Below are 26,416 nucleotides of genomic sequence, written 5' to 3' on the forward strand. Positions count from 1 at the left end.
TATGATTTTGAAAAAAATAAAAGTTTAGGTACTAAAACGAACTAAAACCGATAATTTATATATTAAATGTTTAGTTTACCCTAATAATTATATCACGGTTTTACATTTTGGTTGTAATGAAGGAGCATGGCATGCCATTATTGACCATATATTTATTATTTTTAACTTTTGGGTGCATAACGACTAGGGATTGGTCGGGACACATTGAAGAAGGGTTCATGCTATAGGATTGCGAAAATACAAAAGTGGTGTGGGAAAAAAAGACCACGATGGGAACCGGCTTGATTAAGATCGTATTATTAATAAATAATAAAGATTACTTTTATAAAATATTTTTTTAATTTAATCGTTAAATTTTAATTTAATAATTTTTTAAGATTATGAAATTTAGATGATAAATTGAACAATAAAAATTAAATCTATAATTTAAACATAATATAAGAATTATTGATAAAGTTTGAATTAACAGTTTTTTTATTATATTTCTTCACTAGAAAAACATCTTAAAAGATCAAGACTATTTACTAGTCGATGGTACAAACGGTTGGGATTCAGGAATTTGAATTTGTTTGAATCTTACCATCGTCACTATTGATGACAAATCTGTAAATTTTTATGTAAATCTTAATCGGGTCTTAGACATATCCTGATCCTATAATCGGGTCTTAGATATACCCTGATCCTGGACTGGGAGCTACCTACCTAAACTTTTGGTTTATCAGCAAGACTATTTGCTAGTCTCGAGGGTAATTTCATTACCCTGGATGTTAACCGGTAAGGTCGAATCCCTAGCATGCTTTTAAAACTAAAATAAATTATGTGTAATACTATTTTTGTATAATTAAATAAATTTTAATTAATATATTAATTATTAGAAATTAGATTGATTATTTAACAAATGAAATTTTATATTTCCCGAAATAATTGAAGGGTTATGAACAATATTAAGTCAAGGACTGCATTTTCAATCTTTTTCAAATTGAAATATATATTTCGTTTTGATAAATATAAATTTTGGATTTTAGCTCTCATACACTTTGAAAAGTAAATAAATTAATAAACTAAAATATTTTAACTTCACAGCGAGAGTTGAGATATGATTGATGATAACGACACTTTCCTCTTTTCTATTTTTGTATTATGAAAATTTAAAATTTCACTATCAATGTTAAAAAAAATTGAATAATAATTTTAATTAATAGTAATTTATTTCATTAAGTTTATGAAAATGTTAATAAGACAAACCCATTATTTATGTAAATATTTTTATCACAAACATATTAATTTATTCGATATATTATCTCCTTTCTATTCATGGTGTATGGATGCTAATACTGATACTTTTAAGGGGCAGAAGATTTAGCGTTGTTTATTGTATTTTATTATTGGGTAAATTACAAATTTAGTAATTAAATTTTACTTTCGGTCACTATAATTTAAATCTTTTCAAATTTCTTATTGAACTTAATGCATCGGATTTTTTGGTCACTCGTTCGTTAATAATTAACGGTGTTAAGATTAGTCGTTATATAGATGCAAACGACGTCGTTTTAATGAATTTTTTTTAAAACGACATCGTTTTTAATGTCATTAACTATTTAACGACAGAGTGATTAAAAAATGAGTGAATATAAAGTTCACTGATAAAAAAATACACAATATATTAAGTTTAGTGAGAAAATAAAAAAAATTAAAGTTTAATGAGTAAAATAGGAGAGAGAGTAAAATTAAGTGAAGAAATTTATAATTTACCCTTTATTATTTGAAAGTGTTAATGTTTCTATTTTTATTGTCATTATTATATAAATGAATATATACTTTAAAAATAAACTTTATTATCTATAAAATTGATAAATAATATAAACTAATTCAATGATTTGTGCATTAAATATAAAATTGAAATTTTACATTATTTCCGAAAAGAAAGTAATATGTATAGAAAAAAAAAACTTGATAAGCTCAAATTTTAAAAAAATTTAGCAGATAACACAACCGGCGGGATCTTCTTCCACGTATTTACCGTGAGTGTAATAATCCGGTACCGGCGGGTAATATACGAAGGTATACGGGTAGGGTGGATGGTGTATGTCCTTCTTCTCATCTTTCTTCTCCTCTTTCATGGGCTCTTCTTTCTTCTTCTCCGGCTCTTTCGCCGGTCCGACGGAAACGATTTCGGTGTGACATAGCTTCCTTAGTTTCCTCACCGCCGCCACCGGATCAATGTCTCCGGTCACCGTCAGTTTGTGGTCCTTGTCCATGGCAACCGATTCGATCCCTGCAAAAACAATTAAAGTTGGGTTCTTTCTTCTTCAAGATCTGGCTTTCGAACTTAAAAAAACAAGTTCGTTAATAATACCATACCCGAAATACCGGAGGCCGTCTTCATGGCTTTCTGTCTGCATTTCTCGTCGTGAAAATCCAATTTCAACACAACTTTCTGCCGGAAACAAAATAAAACATCTCACCGTTAATATTCCGATCAAATTCTAAAAAGCCAACGTATATTACTTGCAGAATAACAAAAAGATGTAAAATCTAACCTTCATTTTGGAGCTTTTGTGTATAAAAACTTGAGAGAAAATGAGAGGGCCAAATCGTTGGAAGAGGAAGGAGTGTAAAAAGCTTTGGGTTTGATGGAAATGGCGAAGCTTGTGAAATTTATAGAGGCGAGTCAACCTAAGTCAAGTCAGACAGATACGTGTTAGCCTTCTTTTTGGAATCGACTTTCAGGTTCGTGGAAGATACTTCGATTTAAAACGCAGTCTGTGGGTGGGGAAGTTTCACTAAACCTTACGAGTTCCGACTGACTCGGTCAAGTGGGGTCAAGTTTCATTATTATTAAAAGTTATAAATAAATCATTTGATTTAAAATAAATAATAAAATAAATAATATTATCGTAAATAAATTATTGTTATTTTTTGAGGATTCAGATTTGAACACAGTAGCATAAAGAATATTAAAGGTGGGAGCGTTCAATATCGAGAAATTAAGAGTTATTTGTAAACAAATACTGTCTTGTTCTTAACTTGGATTAATAAAAAAATATGTCCAATGATGTAAAATAATAATATATTTAATTTTTAATATTTATATTTTATTCAATTGGATTATAATTCTGGAAAAAAAATTACTTAATATTTAAGTATTATATTGATTTAATCTCTACTAATCTATGTTCACCCTCCAATTAGAAAACATTTATCATGTTACTAACATCTAAAATAATGATAATCCTGTTAATTAATTAATTAATTAATTAAAGTTTGTTTTGTATCAGTTGCCACTGCGATTGCTAAACAATTTCGTCTTCCGGTCATCCGTCTTTATCAATCACGTGTTTGAGGAAGATCTGGTCGAGTAGCTTACTTTTCTTAGTTGGGTAATAATTACTCGGCTTGAAAGCAGTATTCCTGAATATTCAATTTCCATTTATTCATTTAAAAAAGGCGAAAAAAACAAGGATTCTTGTATTTAAAAAAAAATTAATATCGTTCTCGTATTATTTTTTTCTTAACGTGACCTTTTAATTTAAAAAAATAAATTTAATGTAGTCTTTTGATCAACGTTTTTCTTCTTTAACCGTCACGGTGTTATAGTGATAGTTCATTATATTGATGTGACGATCAACAATGCTGATGTGGCAGTCAATCTTCCATACTTGAGTTACTAATTTAGCCTATCTTCATGTCATCTATCACGTTATTAACTACCGTTGGTTGCCACATCAGCACCGTGATCTCCATGTCAGTAAATCGAACTGCCACATCAATATCATAACGGTCAACGACAAAAGTCATTGATCAAAGATTCACATTGAGTTTATTTTCTGAGTTGGAGGACTACGTTAAGATAAAAAAAATACAAGGTCACATTGATTTTTTTTAAAATTATAGGGACCTCTGATGCATTTTTGCCTTTAAATAATTAGTTTTTGATATTAAAGTATTCTTTTCATTTTTAGTTTCAACTTATTTTAGGGTAAACTACGCTATTCATTATTAAACTTTGAGATTATTTCTATTTTGGTCATTAAACTATGGGAATTTCAGTAACAACTCTAAATTTTGGGAATTCATTTTTTACCAAATGGTCCTTATTTTATTATCCATAAGTTGAATATTGCTCTTTCTCTTCTTACGTCACTACGTCGTCTTTGATGATATTATTAAAAATGGTACCTCGTCACATGGGCTCAAGAGACAGGAGTCAGTCAGTGACATCTAATTTAACCTTCACTTTCTTCAATCATCCAGGATTAGGGTTTCATCATATTTATATCTGATCAACTAACAATACATGACAACCAATTTTAATTATAAAATATTATTTTTTGGAAATCTTTTATCTAAATACTAAGTAAGCTTCGGTTATGATATAATTTTAAATTAAATTTGGTTTTAAATCTTAACTCATGATATAATACATAAAAAAAGTAATCGAAATACAAATAAACAAATATATATACAGTGGCCGAGCCACGGCTTGATCATGTGACCTAAAATTCGAATTTTATTCAATCAGTTATGAAATCTGAGTTTTCTTTGATTAGTTACTTATTTTACGAATGGTATCCACCATGAAATTTTATTCTTACCCGTTTCATTTAAACATTTAATGTTACTAACTTATATGTGTCCACTCTGAAAAGTATTTCTGGATGCGTCGCTGTAGATATAAAATAATTCTCTATGTATTATTTTTTAGTTGACAGATCTGCAATTTTAAAGACTAGGAACATGGAGTCTAACATCAGTCATGGGCCATCAAACACATGAGGAAACTACTATATTTATTGTTTAATTTAACAATAGTTTAAGAGTTAAATTAAATATTAATTTTCATTAACATATGATATCGGAAAATTAACAGAAAATAACCACATAGTAATATTTTATTATAAATCAATAACATTAATAATTATAACATAAATTCTCACGCTTTAATAAAATAAAATAAAATTACCCACACATTAGTGCAGTTTACCCAGAATACTAAATATGTAAATCAAAATACATGATAGGTTGGAGCTTGAAAAATCACAGCAAAATCCAAACTAAGTAAACCCACCATGCCGTGCAAAAAGAGAAAAAAAATGGATAATAAAAAGAAAACCCTAATAAAAAACTTATTGCTTATCGTCTTCTTCATCAACTTTACTCCAACAACTATTTTATATATGAATTATTTAGCAGATAACGCAACCAACTGGATCGTCCTCGATGCTTTTACCGTAAACATAACAACAGGGCACCGGATGATAGCATTGGGCGATCGGCGGGTACGGGTAGGTTACTATAACCTGATCTTTCTGCTGGATTTTCTTAGGATCTTCCTTCTTTTCCTCCTTCGGCTCTTCTTTCTTCTTCTCCGGCTCTTTCGCCGGCCCGACGGAGACTATGTAGGTGTGACATAACTTCTTCAGTTTCTTCACTGCCTCCACCGGATCAACGTCCCCTGTCAACGTTAGCTTTTGATCCTTGTCCATGGCAACTGATTCAACCCCTGCCAATAAAATAAACTACTACATTTTTTTTCCAATTCCGAGTCTCGTAAATGAAAAAAGTATATATGTTAAGATTTGAGCAAGCTTGTTTTTGAAATAAAATTCGACCCGATTCGACTTCAAAATTAATTATATTGTTATGAAAATACAATACCTGAGACACCAGAGGCTTTCTTCATGGCTTTCTGTTTGCATCTGTCGTTGTGAAAATCCAATTTCAACACAACCTTCTGTAAAAAAAAAAAAAAAAAAGATTCTGTTAATATTTCGATCAAAGAAAGACTCCAAAGTCCAAAGTATAAAAGCAATGTATATGTATATATATATATAACCTTCATTTTAGAGCTCTGAGAATACTCGTTGAGGCGAAAGTGGGGAAACGAGATGGGGGCGAAAGAGAGGCAATTAGAAGAGGAAGGTGCTGTAAAAGCTTAGGCTTTGAAGGAAAGCTGGAAGCTTATGAAATTTATAGCGATTCAAGTCAACTTAAGTCAAGTTACTGTTTGCTCTTTTCAGGTTCGTGGAAAGTATAGTGTAAAACATCGATAACACAGTCAACCTTTTTCTAAAACAAAATTTAACTATTTCACACTATAAACCTATAAATTATTTGATAAACTTCACAATCTCATTCGTGATCTCTATTAATAAGGTCGATTCATCTCAAAATAACTTTTAAATAACTATTCATTTTTTTTTACGTATAATAAAGAGTTGAAGATTCATCTTAAAAAAATTAATGTAGATAAACTTTATTAGTTTTAACGTGATAAACCAAACACATCTAATTTTTTTTTCAATAAACCGGACATGTGAATGAAGTTCTATTGTTTGCAGGTCCACCTAGGCTATTATTCAATAAAGGTAGAACATAAATGGTTTACTGTCTATTATAAAGTAACTTTGTTGAGTAAAAGTTATAAAATTGTAATTTCACTATTCATATATTTTTAATTTGTCATTCTTTCGTTAAAAATTATATAATTGTCTAAATTAAACATTAATCTACTGACTATGATATGATAAAATTTGGTAAACATTGAATATTTTATGTTTTGATTAGTATTTACTATTTAATTGTCGCTAGGATATTATTGATTTGTTTCATTTTGGCTCTATTTTAGACATAAGTTTCATTGGGTTAATTAGCCTAAAAATAAGCATATTTCGACGATAATCAATATTATCTAGAAGATGAATTCAATCAGAATTAAAAGATTTAAATATTTATTTGGAATTTACTTATGATAACATTATCCAGAAGATGAAGAGAAATTCAACTAGAACTACAATACTTAAATATTTACTTTTATCTTTTGTGATAATTTTTTAATTTAAGATATTATTTTATTATTATATTTTGTTTAATAATTACTTATTTTATTTACTTAGGAGTGTCGAGTTATAAATACCTGTTGAAAAAACATATTAAAATTTATTTGCCTTAGTTAATCAGTGAAGTACTGCTTTTATTTCATCTCTATTTTTCTCTCATTATTTTTTCTTCACAATAATTCAATCTATGCTTAGTTAAACTCCACTTAACCAAAGGTTTAGCTAAAATCTAACCTTCATTTTAGAGCTCTGGGATACTCTGTGTAGCAAAACTGGGGAAATGAGATTGGGGGAGAAAGGGCGGAAATTAGAAGTAGAAGGTGCTGTAAAAGCTTAGGCTTTGAAGGAAAGCTGAAAGCTTATGAAATTTACAGCGATTCAAGTCGGCTTACCTCAAGTTACTGTTTACCCTTTTCATTTTGGGGGGTAAAAAATGCTTTTGTTTTGTTGGCAACTACTTTCTCGGTTCCTAGAAGTTACGTCCTTGTTCTCATATGTAATGGGGTAAGGGGGTAAGATAGTAGGCTGTCCCCAACACTAGATTAAGAGTAACTTCCGTAGGAGACATCCGAATTAAAACATTTTGAAAAAGATTTATCGAATTAAGTGACTTTGTAGTTAGAATAATTATTGTTATTTATTAAGGTCTTTTGTTTGAACATAAAATAATTATTATTATTTATTTATTAAGATTTTTTGTTCGAACATTAAGAATATTAATAATGTACATTTAATATTAAATGATTAAGAGTTATTTTTAAATATACAGGGCATTATCCTTAACTTATATTAATAAAAAAACTAAAATTCAAATTATAAATGATTGTGGTGGGGAAATTTCGAGAGAAAATACACATAAGGTCATTAAGTTATAATGAATGATCATTTTTGTTATTAAATTTTTTTAAATTTATATAATGACCATAAAATTTATTGAACTATTATAAAATGTGGGTTTAAGGGGTTATTTTATTTGGGTAAATTATATCATTGACCATCTAACTATTTAGTCCTTACTTTTGCCACCGATCTTTTAATTTTATCAATCAGACCGTCAAATTATTTAATTATTGTCACTTAAATCTCCAACCGTTAATAGTTGACAAAAATGCTGATGTGGAAATTAAAAGAATTGGTATAATTATACATTTAGTGCTTAATATTTATATATTTTTATTAGTTTGATCCTAATTTAAATTTAATTTAATAAATTAACCATTAATCATGATCATGACACGTGTTGTTAGTGACACATGTCACTACCTAATTTAATTATTTTTATTAATTTAATTTTTATTTCATTAAATAAATTTTTTATCTAACCAAACGATAACACGTGTCACCTTTGAATGAAAAGGAAATAGGCTAGAGTTAAGATGAATTTATGAGGGTTTGAAGGAGCCAATGGGTGGAGAGCAAAGTCTTAACCACTAAGCCAAACACTTAAATTTGGTTTAATTTTTACTCCAACATTTATTTATTTCTTAAAATTATTAATGATAGAGAAACAAAGATAACTAAAACAATTAAAACAAACACGTTCTAATAGAAAGCATAAGATAACTAAAACAATTAAAATGTTTTGTTTAAAAATATAACATATTTATATTACTTGATTTTTCCATAAATTTCATTTAAAAATATTAAATTTACTTTAAAATTATCAATGTTTTTAAAATCAAACCGGACCTTGAATCGGTGAAGGTACTGGTTCAATCGTGGTTCAATCTATTTGAATTGAATTTTATATAAAATATATTTTTTTAAATTTTACATAATATTCAAAGCAATATTAATATATATATATAACACTTTTTTAAGTTTACAATATTAAAATGTATAAAAATATCATAAGTCACAACATATATAAGTTTAAAAACATAAAATCAAGTGAAACAAAATGGTTTAAATTAACTACAACATAATATTTACGGTAAAACATATTAAATAATAAATATAATTATATAATTATAATCAAAAAATAAATTTGGGCAAAAAAATCATAACAAACGATGTCGTTTGGTTTAATTTTTTTTATAAAAACAATCCCACATGACTAAGAAACATAGAAGAGCATCCCTAAAGTCTAAAGAGTAAAAATATGAGAACAAAACAATATCACATGGCTAAGAAATATATAAGAGCATCCCAATTGACTTCTATAAATAATAGAGGTAATTTGGAATTCAAAATCATGGAGCCTTTTAGTGAGCATGGAGCTAACTATTATTTCGCTTCAATCGAGCTCGAATTTCATGCTTCAATCGAGCTTCTAAAATATTTTTGAGTTCGAGCCTTTTCGAGTTCAAGTTTCAATATTATATTTTGAGTTCGAGTTGAACTTGATAATTTTTAGCTCGTGAGTTTTTGAGTCGAGTTAAACTTATTTTTAAAGTTTTCATGTTCGAGTCAAGCTCAACAATACTTGAGTTCGACTCGGCTCGTTTAACAAACGACGTCGTTTGATTTGATTTTTTTAAAAAGAAAAAAATAGAACCGGCGGTTCAAACCGGTTTTGCCGGTTCTCAGTAGGTTCTCAGTCGGTTTTGCCGGTTCTCAGTCGGTTCTACCGGTTCTCAGCCGATTCATTGCAAAATTGGTTTTGGAAGTTAACCGGACCGGACAGGGCACTAGTTCACGATTCAACCGGTTGAACTGGTCGATCCGATCCGGTTTTGATAACCATGAAAATTATAGAAATATTAAACTTGTTTTGTTTAAAAATATAAATTTATTTAAAGTTAAATATCATTCGAATATTTTTATTTATTTATCTTTATATCATTAATAATGTTAAGAAATAATTTAATGTTGGTGTTAAGCTTTTAACCCAAATGAGACATTTGGCTATGTGGAAAAGGCTTTGTTCTCCTCCCATGAGTCCTAAGTTTAACCCCCACGAATGTATTTTAACTTTATCCGTTCTCCTTTTCGACTAAAGATTACATATGTCATCATTCAATTGGATAAAAAAATTATTTAATTAAAAATAAAATTAAAATAAAAAATCAAATTAGATAGTGACATGTGCTATTAATGAAATATGTCATAATTATATGTCGACACATGTCAAATCTAGATTGAATGATTAATTTATTAAATTAAATTTAAATTAAAAATAAATTAATAGAATATATAAATATTAAGGATTAGAATATATAAATATTAAGGGTTAAATTAATAATTTATATACTAAATATGTGATTTACCCTAAAATTTAACTTCGCTTTCTTCCATATTTATATATATCTGATCAACTAATATTATATGACAAACAATTTTGATTCTAAAATATTTTGTTTTGAAATTTCTTTATCTAAAAAATTATATAAGCGTCAATTATGATGTAATAATATTTTAAAATTAATTTAGTTTTGAATCTGAACTCATGATGTAATACATAAAAAGTAATTAAAATATAAACAAATAAGCGTATATAAAATATAATTCTCTATGCATTACTTTTTAGTTGACAGATCCGTCAATTTTAAAGGATTGAATACGGATTCCAAATCATTCATGATCCATCAAACACATGGAAACTACGCCAATGATTGATAGTACAAGTGGTTAGATTCAGAAATTTAAATTTGTAAGGTTAAGTTCGAATTTCACCACCGTCACTCTTGATGGATAATCTATAAAGTCCTATATAAATCTCAATTGAGTTTTAGATATACCATGACCCTGGACTGAGAGAGTCACTTGACCTAAACTTTCAAGTACCAAAAAACACACACATGAAAACTACTGCTTTTATTGTTTAATTTAGTATTAGTTGAGGGTTAACTTAAATATTAATTTTTTTATTAACATATCACCTTGTTTTTAATTTTTTTTATTGTGTAATTTTTTTTCTTTGGAATTATATATATGAGCAAAAATTTAGCAGATAACGCAACCAGCTGGATGTTCCTCAAAGGTTTTACAGTGTTTGGTCAAATGAATAAAAGATTATTGGAATGTATATTTGACCAAATTGTCCTTATTATATATTTGTATAATATTACAAATTGTAAAATATTTATATATTTTCTTTAAAAAATTAAATTCATAATATTTATATAATTTTTTTACAAAATTAAAAATATAAAAAATGTTTAATGAAAGGGTAAAAAAAATTTAACCCCTAAACTTCATATAAAATTTTAATTATAAACTTTTTTTGTAAATCTAAAATAATTTAAGGATAAATTTTTAATTTAACATTCGTGAAATTTTTATTATTTAATGACAGAAGAAGGATATTTTTGAAAAAAAATAAAAATTTAAGGGCATTTTAGTCCAAAACGCCGGTAATGTTACAATACCTAAGGGAAGGGAGGTAATGACACTCTCGATAATATACCCCAAAAAATCTACTATTGGTAATAAAACATTACCGGGAATGAGATTCCCGGCCAACCAAACATAGGAATGTGGGATTCCCATCACATTCCTTGAACCAAACACCCCCTAAGCGTAACAGTAGGGAACCGGAGGGTAGAATTGGGCGATCGGAGGGTAGGGGTAGGTCATTGTAGCCTCTTTCGGCTGTTTTTTCTTAGGATCGTCCTTCTTTTCCTCTTTCTACGGCTCTTCTTTCTTCTTCTCCGGCTCTTTCGCCGGCCCGACGGAGACTATTTCGGTGTGACATAGCTTCTTCCTCAGTTTCTTCGCTGCCTCCACCGGATCAATGTCCCCTGTCAACGTTAGCTTTTGATCCTTGTCCATGGCAACTGATTCAACCCCTGCCAATAAAATAAACTACTTCATTTTTTTAATTTCTAGTCTGATAAATGAAAATAATAATATTAAGATTTGAGAAAGCTCGTTTTCGAAATAAAATTCGACCCAATTCAATTTCGAAGTTAATTATTTGATTATGAAAATACAATACCCGATACACCAGAGGCTATCGTCATGGCTTTCTGTTTGCATTTGTTGTCGTGAAAATCCAATTTCAACACAACCTTCTGTCAAAAAACAAAACCAGTTTCTGTTAATAACTCGATCAAAGCAAGACTCCAAAGTCTAAAAGCACTATATATGTATATGTGTGTATATATATATATATATATAAAACCTTCATTTTAGAGCTATGGGAATACTCTGTGTAGCAAAACTGGGGAAACGAGATGGGGAAGAAAGGGAGGAAATTAGAAGAAGAAGAAGGTGCTGTAATAGCTTTGGCTTTGAAGGAAAGCTGAAAGCTTATGAAATTTATAGCGATTCAAGTCAACTTAAGTCAAGTTACTGTTTGCCTCCCTTTTTTTTTATCAAAAAAGGTTTTTTTTTGGCAAACGACTTTCAGGTTCGTGGAAGGTACGTCGACGATAACTCATTAATCAATCATTTTGGAAAAGTTTAACTGAAGTTCACATTGTAAAGATTGTGGGTGGGGAAATTTCGAGAGAGAAAAATTCCTAAGGTCGTTATATTATAATGCAATTATCATTTTTGCCATCACGTTTTTAAAATTTATATAATGATCATAAAATGTATTATATTTTCATAAAATGTTGGTTTAAGGGGTTATTTTATTTTTGTAGTAAACTCAAATTAATATTTTTTCCTATTTTTTGGTTATGCCAAATTTATCCTTAAACTCATTTAATTATATTAATTTTATGAATTAGTTGACGTTGATCGTTAAATTACTGACATGATAGTTAGCAAATGTTGAAATCGTTTAATCATATCAATTGTTATATTTTTTAATGATTATTTACAATTTTTGAAAGTTAAGTGACAAAAATGACCATCTGATCATAGTTTAGGGACCTTTAGTGTACTTAATCCAAACTTTTAGAAACATTTAAATTGACTCGGTCAAGTGGGGACCACTGTGATTTAGCAGTGTGGAAATGGACGTGTTATTTCTTCGATTATTATTGTTGAGCTTGGGCAAGTGAATGAACTAGGATTGGTTTCGGGGTCCCACCAAGGTTATTAATTTACATTATTTTTAAGGCAAAGTAAGAGAAATTACTACGGCAGGCGTGATCCAGTTGGCAAAGCAAGTGCTCTTGAGATTATGAGTTGGTTTTATGTTCTAGGTTTGAACTGCGTTGGTTGGGAATCTTAAAAAAAGCGGAGTACAAAGTGGTGGGTTCTTTGAGTCCATCCGGAAGTTGCCTTGTAGGGTCGGGTTCTTTAGTCTGACCTTGGGAGGTCCTACGTTATCAAAAAAAAGGTAAGAGAAATTATTAGATGGTCCTGAATTACATCGTCATTTATGGTCATAACCAATAATATTTGTTCATGTCATTTTTTTATCAAGGTAAATTTTCATCTCTTTCCCTTATGAAAATAAAAGGTGTGTGGTTTTTTTGAAATTTGTGGTTGTCATTCACTGAGATCATGAATGGCGTGGTGAGTCGAGTCCATGAAATAATTTCTCGTAATGTACACGTTTAGTAATTAAACTATCAATTTTAGTCAATTTTATTATCTGAACTTTCAATTCTTTCAAAATCATATCTAAAGTTTAGTTTTTGTTTCATTTTAGTGCCCGTGTTAAAATTGTAAGGTTAATTTTTGAATAAATTTGAAAGTTCATATATTAAAATTGATCAAAACTAATAGTTTAGGTACTAAGTGCATTAAAGTTTAAAGAGTGGATACTAAAATGAAATAAAAATTAAACATTATATATAATTTTAAAAAAATTAAAAATTTAAATACTAAAATAGACTAAAACCCATCGTTTAGGTTCTATCAGGTCCCCCAATCATTTTTGTTTTTATCTGTGGTTGTGCTTCTCTGCAATTGCTAAACAATTTTCTCGCCCTTCGGTTGAAAACAAAGGCAACTTAGGACTGTTATTTTCTTAGTCAAGTGTGAGATGGAAATCCGATGGAAAGGTGTCATTTGAAATAGTGCAAGGTAATTAATTTTATTCGATATTAAGAATTGTAATTTGAATTTTGTTTAATATAATTTGAAAATATAAGGCAGAATTCGTTTAATAAATAAACTGAAAGAAGAAAACAATTTTTTTAATATTGAAACTTATCGCTATTGAAATTATAATAAATCGTAAGTCTTAAAAGCTTTAAGATTTTAGATTCAAATTTATTTTAAGAAATAAATTTGAATCAAATAGTTGTAATGGTAATTTAATAATGTTAACAGCTGATTTAAGTTTTAAAATCACGTAATTATCATCATCAATTGATTTATTAATAATATACAGTTATATTAGGGTAAATAACACAAATGATCCCCCGACTATAAAGTACTATTTTATTTAGTTCCTCGAATGAAATTACTCGAATAATGGCGTATAAGAAGATTGCAAATGAAATTAATATTTGAACACATAATTTCTCATACTTTTCACAAATGAAATTAATATTTTATTAACTCGTACACGTAAACTCAAATATGCATATAAGAAGATTGCAAATATCAATGCCAGTGAGGAGAAGATCTGGTGCACCATTGCCAAGCATAATAGCATCCCCATAATTAAAACTTTCCTATGGCTTATAGGAAACGACAGATTACTGACCAACCTGGAAAGAGCTCGTAGGCATATGACAACGGATGAAAGATGCCCTATGTGCAATTATGAAGCAGAAGATATAAACCACATGCTGAGATTATGTCCAAAAGTCATGGTGATATGGATTGAATTGCTGGGTACCCAGAAAATGGATAAGTTCCTGAATACCAACATAAAGGAGTGGATCATCGAGAACATTGAAACAAGCAAATCCCTTCGCCAAGGATCGAGAATTGGCCTACCTTCTTCAGCTCTGTTATCTGGTACATGTGGAAAAGAAGAAACCAGGTTATTTTCGACCCATAAATGATTAAAAGAGATTCCATTATTCAACAAACCATAAGACTATCCCATGATATTCAGAATATAGGAATTGCTAAGAATGAAAATATCAAAAGCAGAAATAGCAAGCACTACAAATGGCAAAAACCAAACAGAGACTACTGTAAGATTAATACAGACGAAGCTAAACGACAAAATACGGGAGAAGATGTGTGCAGGGGAATTGCAAGAGATCATAACGGAAATTGGATCTGGGGTTTTGGTAAGAAAATTGGGATTTGCTCCATCTTGGAAGCATAACTTTTGGGCATTCATGAGGGGTTAAATGTTGCATGGACGAAGGGAGAGAGGAATGTGATTTTGGAATCTGACAACAGAGAAGCCATAAACCTCATCAAAAACAAGTCGACTGAACACAGAAAGCTAACTATTCTTCAGCATATAGAGAGGCTACTAAAGAGAAAATGGATGGTTGAATTAAAGCACATACCTAAAGAAGCCAATCGAGCAGCGGACATAATTACCAAACAGATATGGAGATATCAGGGGGATAAAATATTGTTGCAGAACTCTCCCAAGGAAGCTGAGAAGTTGATAGTTTCTGATAGAACGAGCAGCTAAACAACCCTTTATACCTATTTTAACCAAAAAAAAACTCATACGCGTAAAACGCGTAAACATAAATAAAAAATAATTTGAGTTTCTTTTTTTCTTTTTAACCTAATTCGATTTTAGAATCTCCATGAAATGAAACAACATCCCTTCGTTAGTTTTCTATTAATATGAGATAAGTAAAAATAATATTTATTTATAAATAACTCAGTATTTGACATTAAACGTTTATACTTTTGATACTCTTAATGATCAAATGCGATACTTTAAAAAATAACAATAATTTATTTATGATCAAGGCCACTTAATTCTTGCCACCGTTCCATTAGATATAAAGAACAAGAGATATTCTTTATACACAAACATGACTAGCAGAAGATACTAGCAAAACAAACTGCAAAGCGAAATCTAATGTCGGGCTTATCCAATCTGACGAAATGAAAACCGGTCCAAGTTCTATCACAATCATGGAAAGACAAACGGGGTGAACCAAAGATGTCTAAAAAAAACAGAAACAAAACACAAGAACACGACAAGTTTATGCAGGGACCCACACTTAAATATCTTCTGCTTGCTGTCATATCATGTGGTGGTGTTTGCTGACCACTTAGAGTTATCGGATTTCATCTTCACCGCACATCTCGGGTTTCCTAGCTTCTTGTTTCTGCCACGTGTAATTTAGTGAAAACAGCCGCCTCTTTACCTATCCTTTTCACCTTAGGACCGACTCTTCCAAGATCTCTACTATGCTACACTTCGTAAGTTATTTAAGATAGATTCGATTAATAATTAAATTAAATGAATTTAATTCGAACTTAAATTTAACTCGAATTTTTAACCCAAACACGACAAGTTCCTCGAGGCTCTCTAGCTGTAAATTCTAAAACCATTTTTTCTATCTAATTAGTTATACGAAAATTTTCTGGTTCTCTTTTAAATTAGGGTTTTGCCTGTCTTTTTCTTTTGGAAATTGATTGCGGATTTGCGGTTGTTGATTGCTCGAGTGTCAGTTTCAAAGATTTCACTTGAATTTGATGTTGAAGGCTAATTTATTGCTAAATTTGAAATTTCTGAAATATTTTTTTAACTGTTTTATATGTATTAATTGAAAGTAGGATTGATTTGTAATGGAGAATTGAAGATATGGTTGTAAATGAGACGAGACAGATCGCGAGTTACTCGAGATCAACTCGGTCAAGGTTCGATAAATACTCGGATCAAATGAACTCGATTCGAGCTGGACTCGAATTCTTAATGAGCCGAAACGAGCTGTTTGATACTCGACTCGAAAAGCTCGTGAGCAGTTCGAAAATATAATATATTAAGATTTTATTTTAAAAAAAATAAATTATTAATAATATTAACATTTAAGTGTTGATTTTTTTTTAAAAAAATACAGTAAGACTTTTATATATTTAAGATTCAGGTTTGAGTTTGAGGCTTCAATCTAGTTAAATTTAAGATTTTTTTTCATTTCGAGCCTTTTCGAACTACTCACGAGCTTCAGTTCAGGATTTCGAGTTCGAGTCGAGCTTCATTTCAGAATTTTCGAGTCGAGCTCAGCAATACTCGAGCTCGACTCGGCTCGTTTACACCCCTAACTGAAGGAGACAAATGGGATGACATTTTTGTTATATGCATTGAAGTATATGTTTCTTCATATGTCGGTTAGGATTATTGTTATATACAAATATATGTTTTTAAAATGGTGACAAATGTTTTAGGATTATTGTTTCATCCACTTATATAAAAGATATTCTACAAATGGGATTATATTGTATATATATTAGGGTAAACTACGCATTTAGTATTTAAACTATTATTTATTGTCTGTTTTAGTATTTAAATTTTTAATTTTTTCAAAATCATACTTAACATTTAGCGTTTGTTTCATTTTAGTACCCGTCGTTAAAAGATTAATGCGTTTAACACCAAAATTATCTGTTTTGATCTGTTTTACTACTTAAATTTTCAAACTTTATTACAAAAATTTAACGTTAAAGTTTGGATTGAAGTATTGAAATGAAATAAAAAATAAAAATTTAGATATTAAAATAGATAAAATTGATAGTTTAAGTATTAAATGTGACTTTATCTTCTGTTTTATTTGAAATTTAAGATTTAAAATTATTTAAATATATCAAATGACATTCAAATGATACTTTTATAGATTACACAAGTGGGATTTAAGTGTTCGGTGGATGGGAAAAAGTCAAATTTTTAGAATTACTTTGTAGCGTATTTTCAATTTTGCAGTTAATTTCATTAGTAATTCTATACAAGTTTATTATGATTAAGACTTGAATACATTCTATACATTTAATTGTCCGTATAGCTCAGTTGATGGAGCACAAGGTTCTTAGTCTTGTAGTCGTGGGATCGAGTCCCATTTAGGGTAATTCATAAAGGAAGTCTTCCACAGAAGCTGCTCTCAACCTGATGTTGGAGCAACCTACTACCCTACCTCCTCTTACCCCATTACATATGGGAATAGGGTCAGCTAATTTATTTGAGATATGTTAAAATAAACATTTATATGGTATCTACTATTGTATTTATAATTTCCTTTCTGGATTCGCCTTCGCCTTCGGTTCCCCTTCCGATGACGGCTTGACTGATCGCCGACATCGGGCCTTACAATCCATTCCTCCTCCTTCCTTTGATATTATCATTCGGCTTTTGCTGTTTGTTGGGATTGCCGGTGGCCCCATGACTGAAAGAACATAATTCGTTTCTCATGTATTCACCATTTTTATCCGGTTTTGTTTACCCTGTTGTTTCTTGATTCTGGGTTCTCGGTAGTGGGATCATTAACTTCGCCCGGTGCTGTACGTGGTCGCATCCCAACGCTTGTTCTTGATTTAACCACGGTTCATATAACAAAATTTGAAAATCACTATACTTTTAGATCATTACCAAGAACACTAGAGAAAATGAACAGACTGAGTAATATTTTGACACTTAATATTTAGACAACCTATTGAGACCTCAAGACATTTGATTTTATGAATGGCGAAATAGATGACGGAAACAGAGAAGACAAGGAGACGGGTAAGCCTCACAGAATCCACCGCCTTACGGACTCCACTTCACCGGCATAAAGAAACTTGAGCTAAACTTTTCTTATAATTTCAATCAACCTCCTCCATCTTGCTTCCCTCGGCTTCATCTTCCTCGAGAGCAGGCATGTCGGCATGATCACCACCGGTTTCATCCTCATCGAATGCTCAGACCCAGTTTCAGCATTCTACGGATTCTAGCTGCGGATGTGTTGGGATCGTCCAGGCTGAACCCAGATGTCAAAAGCGCCGTCTCAAACAGCAACAGCACGAGATCCTTGACCGACTTATCGTTCTTATCAGCTTCAGCTCTCTCCCTCAGCTCTTCCATGATTCCATTGTCGGGATTGATTTCCACAGTCTTCTAGCTGGACATGTAAGAACTCATGCTGTTATCCTCAGTGCCTGCGCTTTCATGATCCTTTCCATGTTAGCACTCCACCCGTACTCTCCGGTAACCAGGCAACAAGGCGAATCGACGATCCTGTCGGAGACTACAACCTTCACTTTCGTCTCCTAAGATATCCTTAATTGTCTTGCGCAGATCCTCGAAAGACTTCTTCTCCTCCTCCATTTTCTTTTTCTCTTCCTCGGTTTCGTCTTCAAGCTTCAGACCTTCCTTCGTGGCGGAGACGAGCTTCTTGCCATCGTATTCCTTTAACTGCCCAACCGCATACTCATCAATGGCATCCACCATGAAAAGAACTTCGTATCCTTTCTTCTTCAGTTTCTCCAAGAACGGGGAATTCTCCACTGCCTTCTTGCTTTAACCAGTGTTGTAATAAATATCTTTCTGCCCCTCCTTCATTCTAGTGACATAGTCCTTCAAGCTTGTCAACTCATCGCCACTCTTGGTCGAGTGGTATCGGAGAAGGTGGGCTAGCTTAGCCCTGTTTTGGCTGTCTTCATGAATACCCAATTTCAGGTTCTCCGAAAAAGACTCGTAGAATTTGTTGTAGTCCTTGTTCTCGGCGATCTCATTGAACATCTCAATGCACTTTTTCACAATGTTCTTCCTAATCACCTTCAAAATCTTGTTCTGTTGTAACATCTCACGAGAGATGTTGAGTGGCAAGTCATCCGAGTCGACTACGCCTTTCACGAATCCAAGGTACTGGGGGATAAGCTCCTCGCAATTGTCCATAATGAACACCCTCCTAACATAAAGCTTGATGTTGTTCATCTTCTTCCTAGTGTCGAAGCGATCAAACGGAGCCCGCTTCGGTACAAAGAGAATGGCCTTGAACTCGAGCTGTCCTTCGACGGAGGCAAGATGTTCCTCCCAATCATTGGTCAAGCTCCTGTGGAAAGAGGCATACTCCTCTTTAGTGATCTCCTCTGGCTTACGCAACCAGATCGGTTTCTGCTTGTTGATTAGTTGCCACTCATGAGACACTTCCATGATCTTCTTCTTCTTCGATTTGTTCTCCTCCTCATCGACATCTTCAACATTTCCTTCCTCATCTTTCTTGGGTTCGTCATCTTCATCGTCGCTGATCTTTTTCTTGGTTGTCTTCTCGGTCCAGAGGTATATTGGATAGCTAATAAACTCGGAGTGCTTCTTCACTAGATCCTTGATCCTCCTCTCCTCCAAGTACTCTAACTGCAAATACAATCAGCAAACAACAATTCAAATTCCGAGATCATACAGATTAATTCTTATAAAGTTTAGTCGGAAACAAGCGAAATATTTACCTAATCTTCCTTAAGGAAGAGAGTAATCTTAGTACCCCTACCGAGTTGCTCTCCATCGACATCTCTGGTGACAGTGAAGGAACCACAAGCTTGGGACTCCCAAATGTACTGCTCGTCATCATTGTACTTGGTGGTCACAATGACATTCTCAGCAACGAGGTAAGCAGAGTAGAAACCAACACCGAATTGTCCGATCATGCTCACGTCGGCTCCGGCTTGCAGTGCGTTCCAGACCTTGCAATTGTACCCAAGTTGTTCACCAAATCTGAATTTACAGACAGCAACGCAATTAAGAAGCTATGTCAATACAAATGACATCATTTCAAGCAATTTCGACCACATCTAAGCTGGCATTATCTGCTTTAATCATGCCAATGCCACTGTCAATGATGGAGAGGGTCTTGTTGATCTTGTCCGGCACAAGCCTAATGAAAAGCTCTGGTTGATCATCTAACTTGCTCTTATCAGCCAGGCTCTCGAATCGGATCTTATCCAAAGCCTGCAACACAACATAACCAAATTAATCAGGCATTCTCATTCAAAAAGCAAGCAAAACGACTGAAAATTTTCTAAACGAAAAACTTCAAATGTTTCTTGCTTGCTACAAAATTCAAAAACAAATCCGCTCGATTTAAAATCACCCTAACATTAAAACAATAAATTGATCTTCTAGCCACAGAGATCATCATTCAACAGCAAAACGTCTACGGAAGAGCTAACTACTAGGCCAATAACCACAATCTAAACCTTAAGCATATATATTTTTTTCCTTCAAATTTTCAAAAAAGCAGTAACAGAGACGACGAATACGTACATCAGAGGCATTGCTAATAAGCTCACGAAGGAAAATCTCCTTGTTACTGTAAAAGGTATTGACGATCAAGCTCAGGAGCTGGTTGATCTCGGCCTGGAAGGCGAATGTCTCCGCGTCAGCCATCTGCACGTCCGCCATTGCCTCGTGTTCCGAAGGAGCCGAACAAATTTCTATGACGTGGACTTTGCACGTGGTAATATATTAAATTGATCAAAGTTAAAATATTAAACTATTTTTTGTTAATAATTTTTTAAAAATTCTAAAATAATTATTAAATTTATTAAATCATTTTGCATATATAATTAAATTTATCAAATTATTCTTAAAATTTATTTATTTTATAATTATTATAACATGAAAATGATTATTTTGTACTGATTTGGTAAATTTAATGTCTATTTTATAAATTTCAAATTTTGAAGATTAAAATAATTATTTAAGCATAATTTAGTGATATTTATTACATTTTATCTTATTAAATTTGAATATACAGCACATAAGTATAAAATATGATTCTTTTTAACATACGAATATATATATATATTCGAATTCCACACATTTAAACACTCGTCCGAACAGTCTTTTACACCATACCTGTATAATATATATATATATATATAACATATTAGGTCTCCATTATAAGCAGCAAGGATAAAGTAAATTAAATGGTTATTAGAAGTTGCCGCTGATAGAACAAGTCTTCAACTCGACATCTTCGATGGGCAGCCTGTCCTTAGGGAAGGGACACTCGATTTCCTTTCGAGGCAACAAACCACATGGTGCGGGGCTCACACGGTTGGTAACTCCCTGAACCTCGGTGCAGTTCCATTGCACTTCTTTTGGTTTTGCGGTCAGTTTGATGTCGACATTGGAAATGCAAATATCGGTGAAAGGATGTCTTCCGATTCCATCCAGTTGTGCCGACCGTGTGACATTATCTGCCACAATGTCCCTGTAATTGATTCCTTTGATTACGGGGAAAGCATTCGGATCGAACTTGTCACCTGGATGCGATCCATAATCACCCGTCATCCAGAACACGTACTTCATTGTATTCAATGTCATGTTTCTGACGTAAATGCTTTTGACGTAAGCTCCTCTTCCCACTCCAGTTTTGATCCTCACACCGGATTCTGTATTGATCGCTGTAATGTCTTCGGCTCTTACGTCTTTGATCCCACCGGACATCTCGCTCCCGAGAGCAATGGCGGCGCTGCTAGGGGAAATGCAGGTGAACCTTCTGATCACGAGTTGCTTGGTTGGCATGTTGAATTTGATACCGTATTCATCCCATCCGCTTTTAACGGCAATGCAGTCGTCTCCGGAGACAACAAAACTGTCTTCGATTCGAGTGTTCGTACATGAATCTAGAAATAAAACAAATAGCACCATCAAGGGCTCATATCAACTAATGACAGAACTGTAGCCGCTGAGTACAAAAAACCAAACCTGGGTCTATTCCATCTGTATTAGGAGAATCAACCGGTGCAAGAACAGTCAAGTGTTGGATGATTATATCACTGCGAAATTCAACATTCAATCAAATGTTTTGATTTGATTTCATGGGGATAATGAAGTGTTTATTAGAGACTAAACCAACCTGCTGTATACAGGATGAACATTCCATGACGGCGAGTTAACCAACGTTAGATTCGATATCTGAACCTGTTTCGAATACATAATTTCAATCATGTAGGGTCTGGTTACAGTCATTTTGCTCTCCTTGAACTGCTTCCACCAGTATGCACCTTGGCCGTCGATGGTGCCGTTATTACCTTTCGTTACAAGTCATATAAACTCCCCCATTTAATTCAATCGATTCGATACGATTCAGCATGTATGGATATTTAAGGTGAGATAGTGTTTTGGTTACCTGTAATGACAACATCTGTGAGGTTGGTGCCGAAAATAAGACTGCTGAGCCTTCCACCAGGGGCATCTCTTCCCAGCCCGTATGATGGCAGAAGAGCAACAGGAGGCCATTCTGATTCATCCTGTTTTTTCGTTTTCAAAGATTAGGTAAACATCAAACAAGATTCATGACCATCGCCATTATGCTACTTTAATATACATTATGTTAGTCCCTTTACTATACATAAATTACAGGTTTAATCCCTAAACTCTAATTTGTCATTGTTAGTCCTACTTTTAAATTTTGGTTGACACAAGAAATAGCTATTAAATTTGATATGCCAATTTTTTTAAAGCCTTTATATCATACTTAAGTAATATATATTTAATTTTTGTTATTCGAATGTATTTTTTTGTCTATATGATTTATTTACTTTAACCTACATCGTATAAGTCAAGTCAAAAAAAATTCAAAAACTAAAACCAACCAAATTCAAAACATCACCAAGCCCCAGAAACTATAAGAGCATGAAACATTATGGTCATTAAGTAGTTGGTAGTTTATCTAAAGTTTGGTATTCTACTCGCACTTTTGTATAGGATGTTAGGTAGCAATGGCCTAAAGTGTTTTGACTAATAGAATTGGCAGATAACTTTATGACCTAACCGAAAGAAAAACCGGTATATGCACAGCATCATATACAACAGTTCATGTGCACAAGTCAGAAAATTCAAGTAGTAGTTACTATTTTAAACCAGAAACGAGCAATTTCGTCAAAGGTTCAAAAGAAAAAGTGAACAACTAGAAAAGTTGGAAGGTGAAATGTCAACAATTGGTAGTAGAACCATCTTAAGGTAGAGATGGACCGAGACGAACGGGTCGCCACCTAAAATTTAAAAAGTTCAAGTCCACTAACATAACATAAAATTCGTGTCCTTCCCTAATTAGAGGCTTAGATTACTCATCTAAGATAAGTGTAATCCAATATTCGAGAGAGCTTAAAAACTTATGTTGGATTTAATAATAAATATAGAAATAAATCCTTTCAACCATATGAGTTGAGTTTATGTTCCAACGATTAAGTTCAGAACAACCCTTTTTTTATCTTGGATGAGATTATTTTATTTTCACCTATATTATATAATCTATATCACATAAAAAAATAATCCTTTAATAATATACATTTTTAAAAAAGCACATATGAGTGTAATTAATAACTATTTTTTTAATCAGAAATGATTTGTTAAAGTAATTTGTAAAAATTAAATTATCTTTAAATCTTTCAAATATTATTAGATGATAAATCTTAATAGTTTTATTTAAATATTTATACTATAATGTAAAGATAAAAGCATCTTTCAAAAATGTTCATTGTACTTGAAATAAAAGCAAATATATAATTAATAATTGAGTCGAAATCTAAATTAACTTAAATATTAAATTAAACAGAAATTTTAATTATTAGTACCGATGACAAAAAATGAAACTTAAGATGAAACTTTAATCGTAGCAAAGTCCAGAGTTGAGTGAGCGAGAATTGGAGGACGGAAATTGTACCTGAGATCCAAGAATAACAGCATCTTTATGGACAAAAAGCGTGAAATGGCTGGTGAGATTAAAGCTCCCAGTTAGCCACTTCCCTGGCGGCACAATGAGCTGTGCGCCACCGTCCGCCGCAACATGGCTAAGATTCGTAATCGCAGCTTTGAACGCCTTCGTGTTGGAAGTTTTTCCATCGCCGATCCCGCCAAAATCCGTCAAAACCGCGCTGTGTTTGCGACAATTTAGCGCCGAAAACGTGATGCTATTCGTCGGAAGCCCCACAGCTCCACATTCTACTACGTTTGATCTCAGTAATTCCCATAAAAATATTGCCGAGATGAACTTCCCCAACAGCACCTAAATAAAGCAAGAAAATATCAGTGTTTTGACAGTTTTCTGGAAAAAAAATACTGACAGGACTGCAAAATCGCAAGTACATACATTACCTTGGATTTTCCTGAAAACTCCATTGCTGAAAAGCGAAGCGAGATTATTGTGAGGAAAAAGGATTCACGAGAAAATCATTGTTTCTTTGTGAGAACTGATTTTGTAACGTTAATTTGAAATGCCATTGCGATTTTCGAAGCTATAAAAGTACGACGCGCGAGGAAACTAAATTACACTGTTGAAATTGCGTGCTTATGTGAATAACCTCCTTTTAGTTACTATTTATGATGGACGGTGATATCATGCTTTGCATGGCTAAAACGGTTCCAGTTTTGATCTGATTACTTTTTATTACAGCCTTTGGATCTAAAAGTACAGAACTGGATGCATCGCTAAGGGGTTGTTTGTTTTTGTAGAGATAAAAAGTCTTCAGTCTACGGATCACATCTGCAGACATTTACAGCAGAAGAGTTAGATCAAAAGTCTACAGTCTGCAAGAAGAAGACTGTTTGTTTTTTTAACATTTGCAGACTGTTAAAATGAACTGAAATATAAATAAACTGATTTTTTAAATTTAAAAGAGTTTTGTAATACTAAGATTTAAATAATTTTAGTTTTATAATACTGAAATTTAAATAATCCATACAACTACAATAATAAATTATTTAAAATAAATCAATCCAGATTTTAAAATAAATCAATCCATACTAATAAATTATTTAAAATAAATTAATCTATACAACTACAATAATAAATCAATTCATATTTTAAAATAAATCGATTCATACTAATAAATTATTTAAAATAAATCAATCTATATTTTAAAATAAATCAATCCATACTAATAAATTATTTAAAATAAATCAATCCATACAACTACAATAATAAATCAATCAATATTTTAAAATAAATCAATCGATACTAATAAATTATTTAAAATAAATCAATCCATATTTTAAAATAAATCAATACATACTAATAAATTATTTAAAATAAATCAATCCATACAACTACAATAATAAATGAATCCATATTTTAAAATAAATCAATCTATACTAATAAATTATTTAAAATAAATCAATCCATACAACTACAATAATAAATCAATCCATATTTTAAAATAAATCAATCCATACTAATAAATTATTTAAAATAAATCAATATATATTTTAAAATAAATCAATCTATACTAATAAATTATTTAAAATAAATCAATCCATACAACTACAATAATAAATCAATCCATACTAATAAATTATTTAAAATAAATCAATCCATATTTTAAAATATATCAATCCATACTAATAAATTATTTAAAATAAATCAATCCATATTTTAAAATAAATCAATCCATACTAATAAAATATTTTAAAATAAATCAATCCATATTTTATAATAAATTATTTAAAAATAAATAATCTTATTAAATTATTTAAAATTATTTTAATAAATAATCATATTTTATAATTGTTCTTGAAGAGGTTTGAAGACCTTTGAAGACATAAAATCATGTCTGCACCAAGAAGAGCTCGCACAGACGTTAGAAGAGCTTCTGTCTTCTAAAAAACAAACGGTCTGCGAAGCCTAATATCTGCGTGTGGTCTGCACGGCGCAGACATAAAAGGTTTGAAGAGGTGGAACAGTGAAAACAAACAAAGGCTAAGTCAGTCTGTATTTGTTTTGGTTCAATCATAGATGTTCAAAATCGGATATCCATATTTTCGGATACCCGGAATATTGGATATTTAGTTCTCCAGATAGTATATTTTTGTACGTGATGTTAAATTCGAATACTTGATAGTCGGGTACCCATATTTTCGGATCACGTGTATCATGTTCATCTAT

At 31.6% G+C, this 26,416-nt stretch overlaps 5 protein-coding genes and 1 pseudogene across 6 annotated transcripts; 1 reads left to right on the forward strand and 5 right to left on the reverse strand.

The window, feature by feature from the left end:
- Positions 1 to 1,935: 1,935 nt before the first annotated feature.
- Positions 1,936 to 20,930, reverse strand: LOC120206447 (annotated as a pseudogene).
- On the reverse strand, positions 1,962 to 23,141 carry LOC120206445 (heavy metal-associated isoprenylated plant protein 12-like). Of its 2 annotated transcripts, XM_039206093.1 has the most exons (5): positions 23,130 to 23,141; positions 9,681 to 9,686; positions 7,074 to 7,086; positions 2,362 to 2,437; positions 1,962 to 2,275 (listed from the first exon to the last, which is right to left on the reverse strand). In XM_039206093.1, exons 3-5 carry the CDS (start codon positions 7,077 to 7,079, stop codon positions 1,977 to 1,979), a joined length of 381 nt encoding a protein of 126 aa, XP_039062024.1. In that variant the 5' UTR covers positions 7,080 to 7,086; positions 9,681 to 9,686; positions 23,130 to 23,141; the 3' UTR covers positions 1,962 to 1,976. The 2 variants fall into 2 exon arrangements, with proteins under 2 accessions (XP_039062024.1, XP_039062023.1); XM_039206092.1 differs by lacking the exons at positions 7,074 to 7,086; positions 9,681 to 9,686; positions 23,130 to 23,141 and adding an exon at positions 2,541 to 2,576.
- Positions 4,939 to 5,928, reverse strand: LOC120206444 (heavy metal-associated isoprenylated plant protein 12-like). The gene is made up of 3 exons (XM_039206091.1): positions 5,837 to 5,928; positions 5,659 to 5,734; positions 4,939 to 5,503 (listed from the first exon to the last, which is right to left on the reverse strand). Exons 1-3 carry the CDS (start codon positions 5,840 to 5,842, stop codon positions 5,187 to 5,189), a joined length of 399 nt encoding a protein of 132 aa, XP_039062022.1. The 5' UTR covers positions 5,843 to 5,928; the 3' UTR covers positions 4,939 to 5,186.
- On the reverse strand, positions 11,302 to 12,032 carry LOC120206446 (heavy metal-associated isoprenylated plant protein 39-like). Its single transcript, XM_039206094.1, has 3 exons — positions 11,905 to 12,032; positions 11,719 to 11,794; positions 11,302 to 11,569 (listed from the first exon to the last, which is right to left on the reverse strand). Exons 1-3 carry the CDS (start codon positions 11,908 to 11,910, stop codon positions 11,409 to 11,411), a joined length of 243 nt encoding a protein of 80 aa, XP_039062025.1. The 5' UTR covers positions 11,911 to 12,032; the 3' UTR covers positions 11,302 to 11,408.
- Positions 14,360 to 14,910, forward strand: LOC120206420. Its single transcript, XM_039206074.1, has 2 exons — positions 14,360 to 14,616; positions 14,730 to 14,910. Exons 1-2 carry the CDS (start codon positions 14,360 to 14,362, stop codon positions 14,908 to 14,910), a joined length of 438 nt encoding a protein of 145 aa, XP_039062005.1.
- Positions 21,295 to 24,778, reverse strand: LOC120206441 (probable polygalacturonase). The gene is made up of 6 exons (XM_039206088.1): positions 24,631 to 24,778; positions 24,200 to 24,541; positions 22,664 to 22,784; positions 22,391 to 22,565; positions 22,240 to 22,310; positions 21,295 to 22,157 (listed from the first exon to the last, which is right to left on the reverse strand). Exons 1-6 carry the CDS (start codon positions 24,652 to 24,654, stop codon positions 21,463 to 21,465), a joined length of 1,428 nt encoding a protein of 475 aa, XP_039062019.1. The 5' UTR covers positions 24,655 to 24,778; the 3' UTR covers positions 21,295 to 21,462.
- Positions 24,779 to 26,416: the final 1,638 nt, after the last annotated feature.

The sequence above is a fragment of the Hibiscus syriacus genome, unplaced genomic scaffold, assembly GCF_006381635.1.
Source record: "Hibiscus syriacus cultivar Baekdansim isolate YM2019G1 unplaced genomic scaffold, ASM638163v2 tig00013773_pilon, whole genome shotgun sequence".
Lineage (NCBI taxonomy): Eukaryota > Viridiplantae > Streptophyta > Magnoliopsida > Malvales > Malvaceae > Hibiscus > Hibiscus syriacus.

What these genes read in the sequence shown, in the direction of transcription:
- LOC120206444 (XM_039206091.1), bottom strand. An exon ending in GAAAGCCTCTGGTGTCTCAG is followed by an intron (nt 5,504 to 5,658) that starts GTATTGTATTTT and finishes TTTTATTGGCAG; the next exon opens with GGGTTGAATCAGTTGCCATG.
- LOC120206445 (XM_039206093.1), bottom strand. An exon ending in GACGGCCTCCGGTATTTCGG is followed by an intron (nt 2,276 to 2,361) that starts GTATGGTATTAT and finishes TTGTTTTTGCAG; the next exon opens with GGATCGAATCGGTTGCCATG.
- LOC120206446 (XM_039206094.1), bottom strand. An exon ending in GATAGCCTCTGGTGTATCGG is followed by an intron (nt 11,570 to 11,718) that starts GTATTGTATTTT and finishes TTTTATTGGCAG; the next exon opens with GGGTTGAATCAGTTGCCATG.
- LOC120206420 (XM_039206074.1), top strand. Translation starts at nt 14,360, where the DNA reads ATGACAACGGATGAAAGATGCCCTATGTGCAATTATGAAGCAGAAGAT. An exon ending in TGTGGAAAAGAAGAAACCAG is followed by an intron (nt 14,617 to 14,729) that starts GTTATTTTCGAC and finishes TATCAAAAGCAG; the next exon opens with AAATAGCAAGCACTACAAAT.
- LOC120206441 (XM_039206088.1), bottom strand. Translation starts at nt 24,654, where the DNA reads ATGGAGTTTTCAGGAAAATCCAAG. An exon ending in AGTTTTCAGGAAAATCCAAG is followed by an intron (nt 24,542 to 24,630) that starts GTAATGTATGTA and finishes TGCTTTATTTAG; the next exon opens with GTGCTGTTGGGGAAGTTCAT. An exon ending in CACAGATGTTGTCATTACAG is followed by an intron (nt 22,566 to 22,663) that starts GTAACCAAAACA and finishes TTGTAACGAAAG; the next exon opens with GTAATAACGGCACCATCGAC.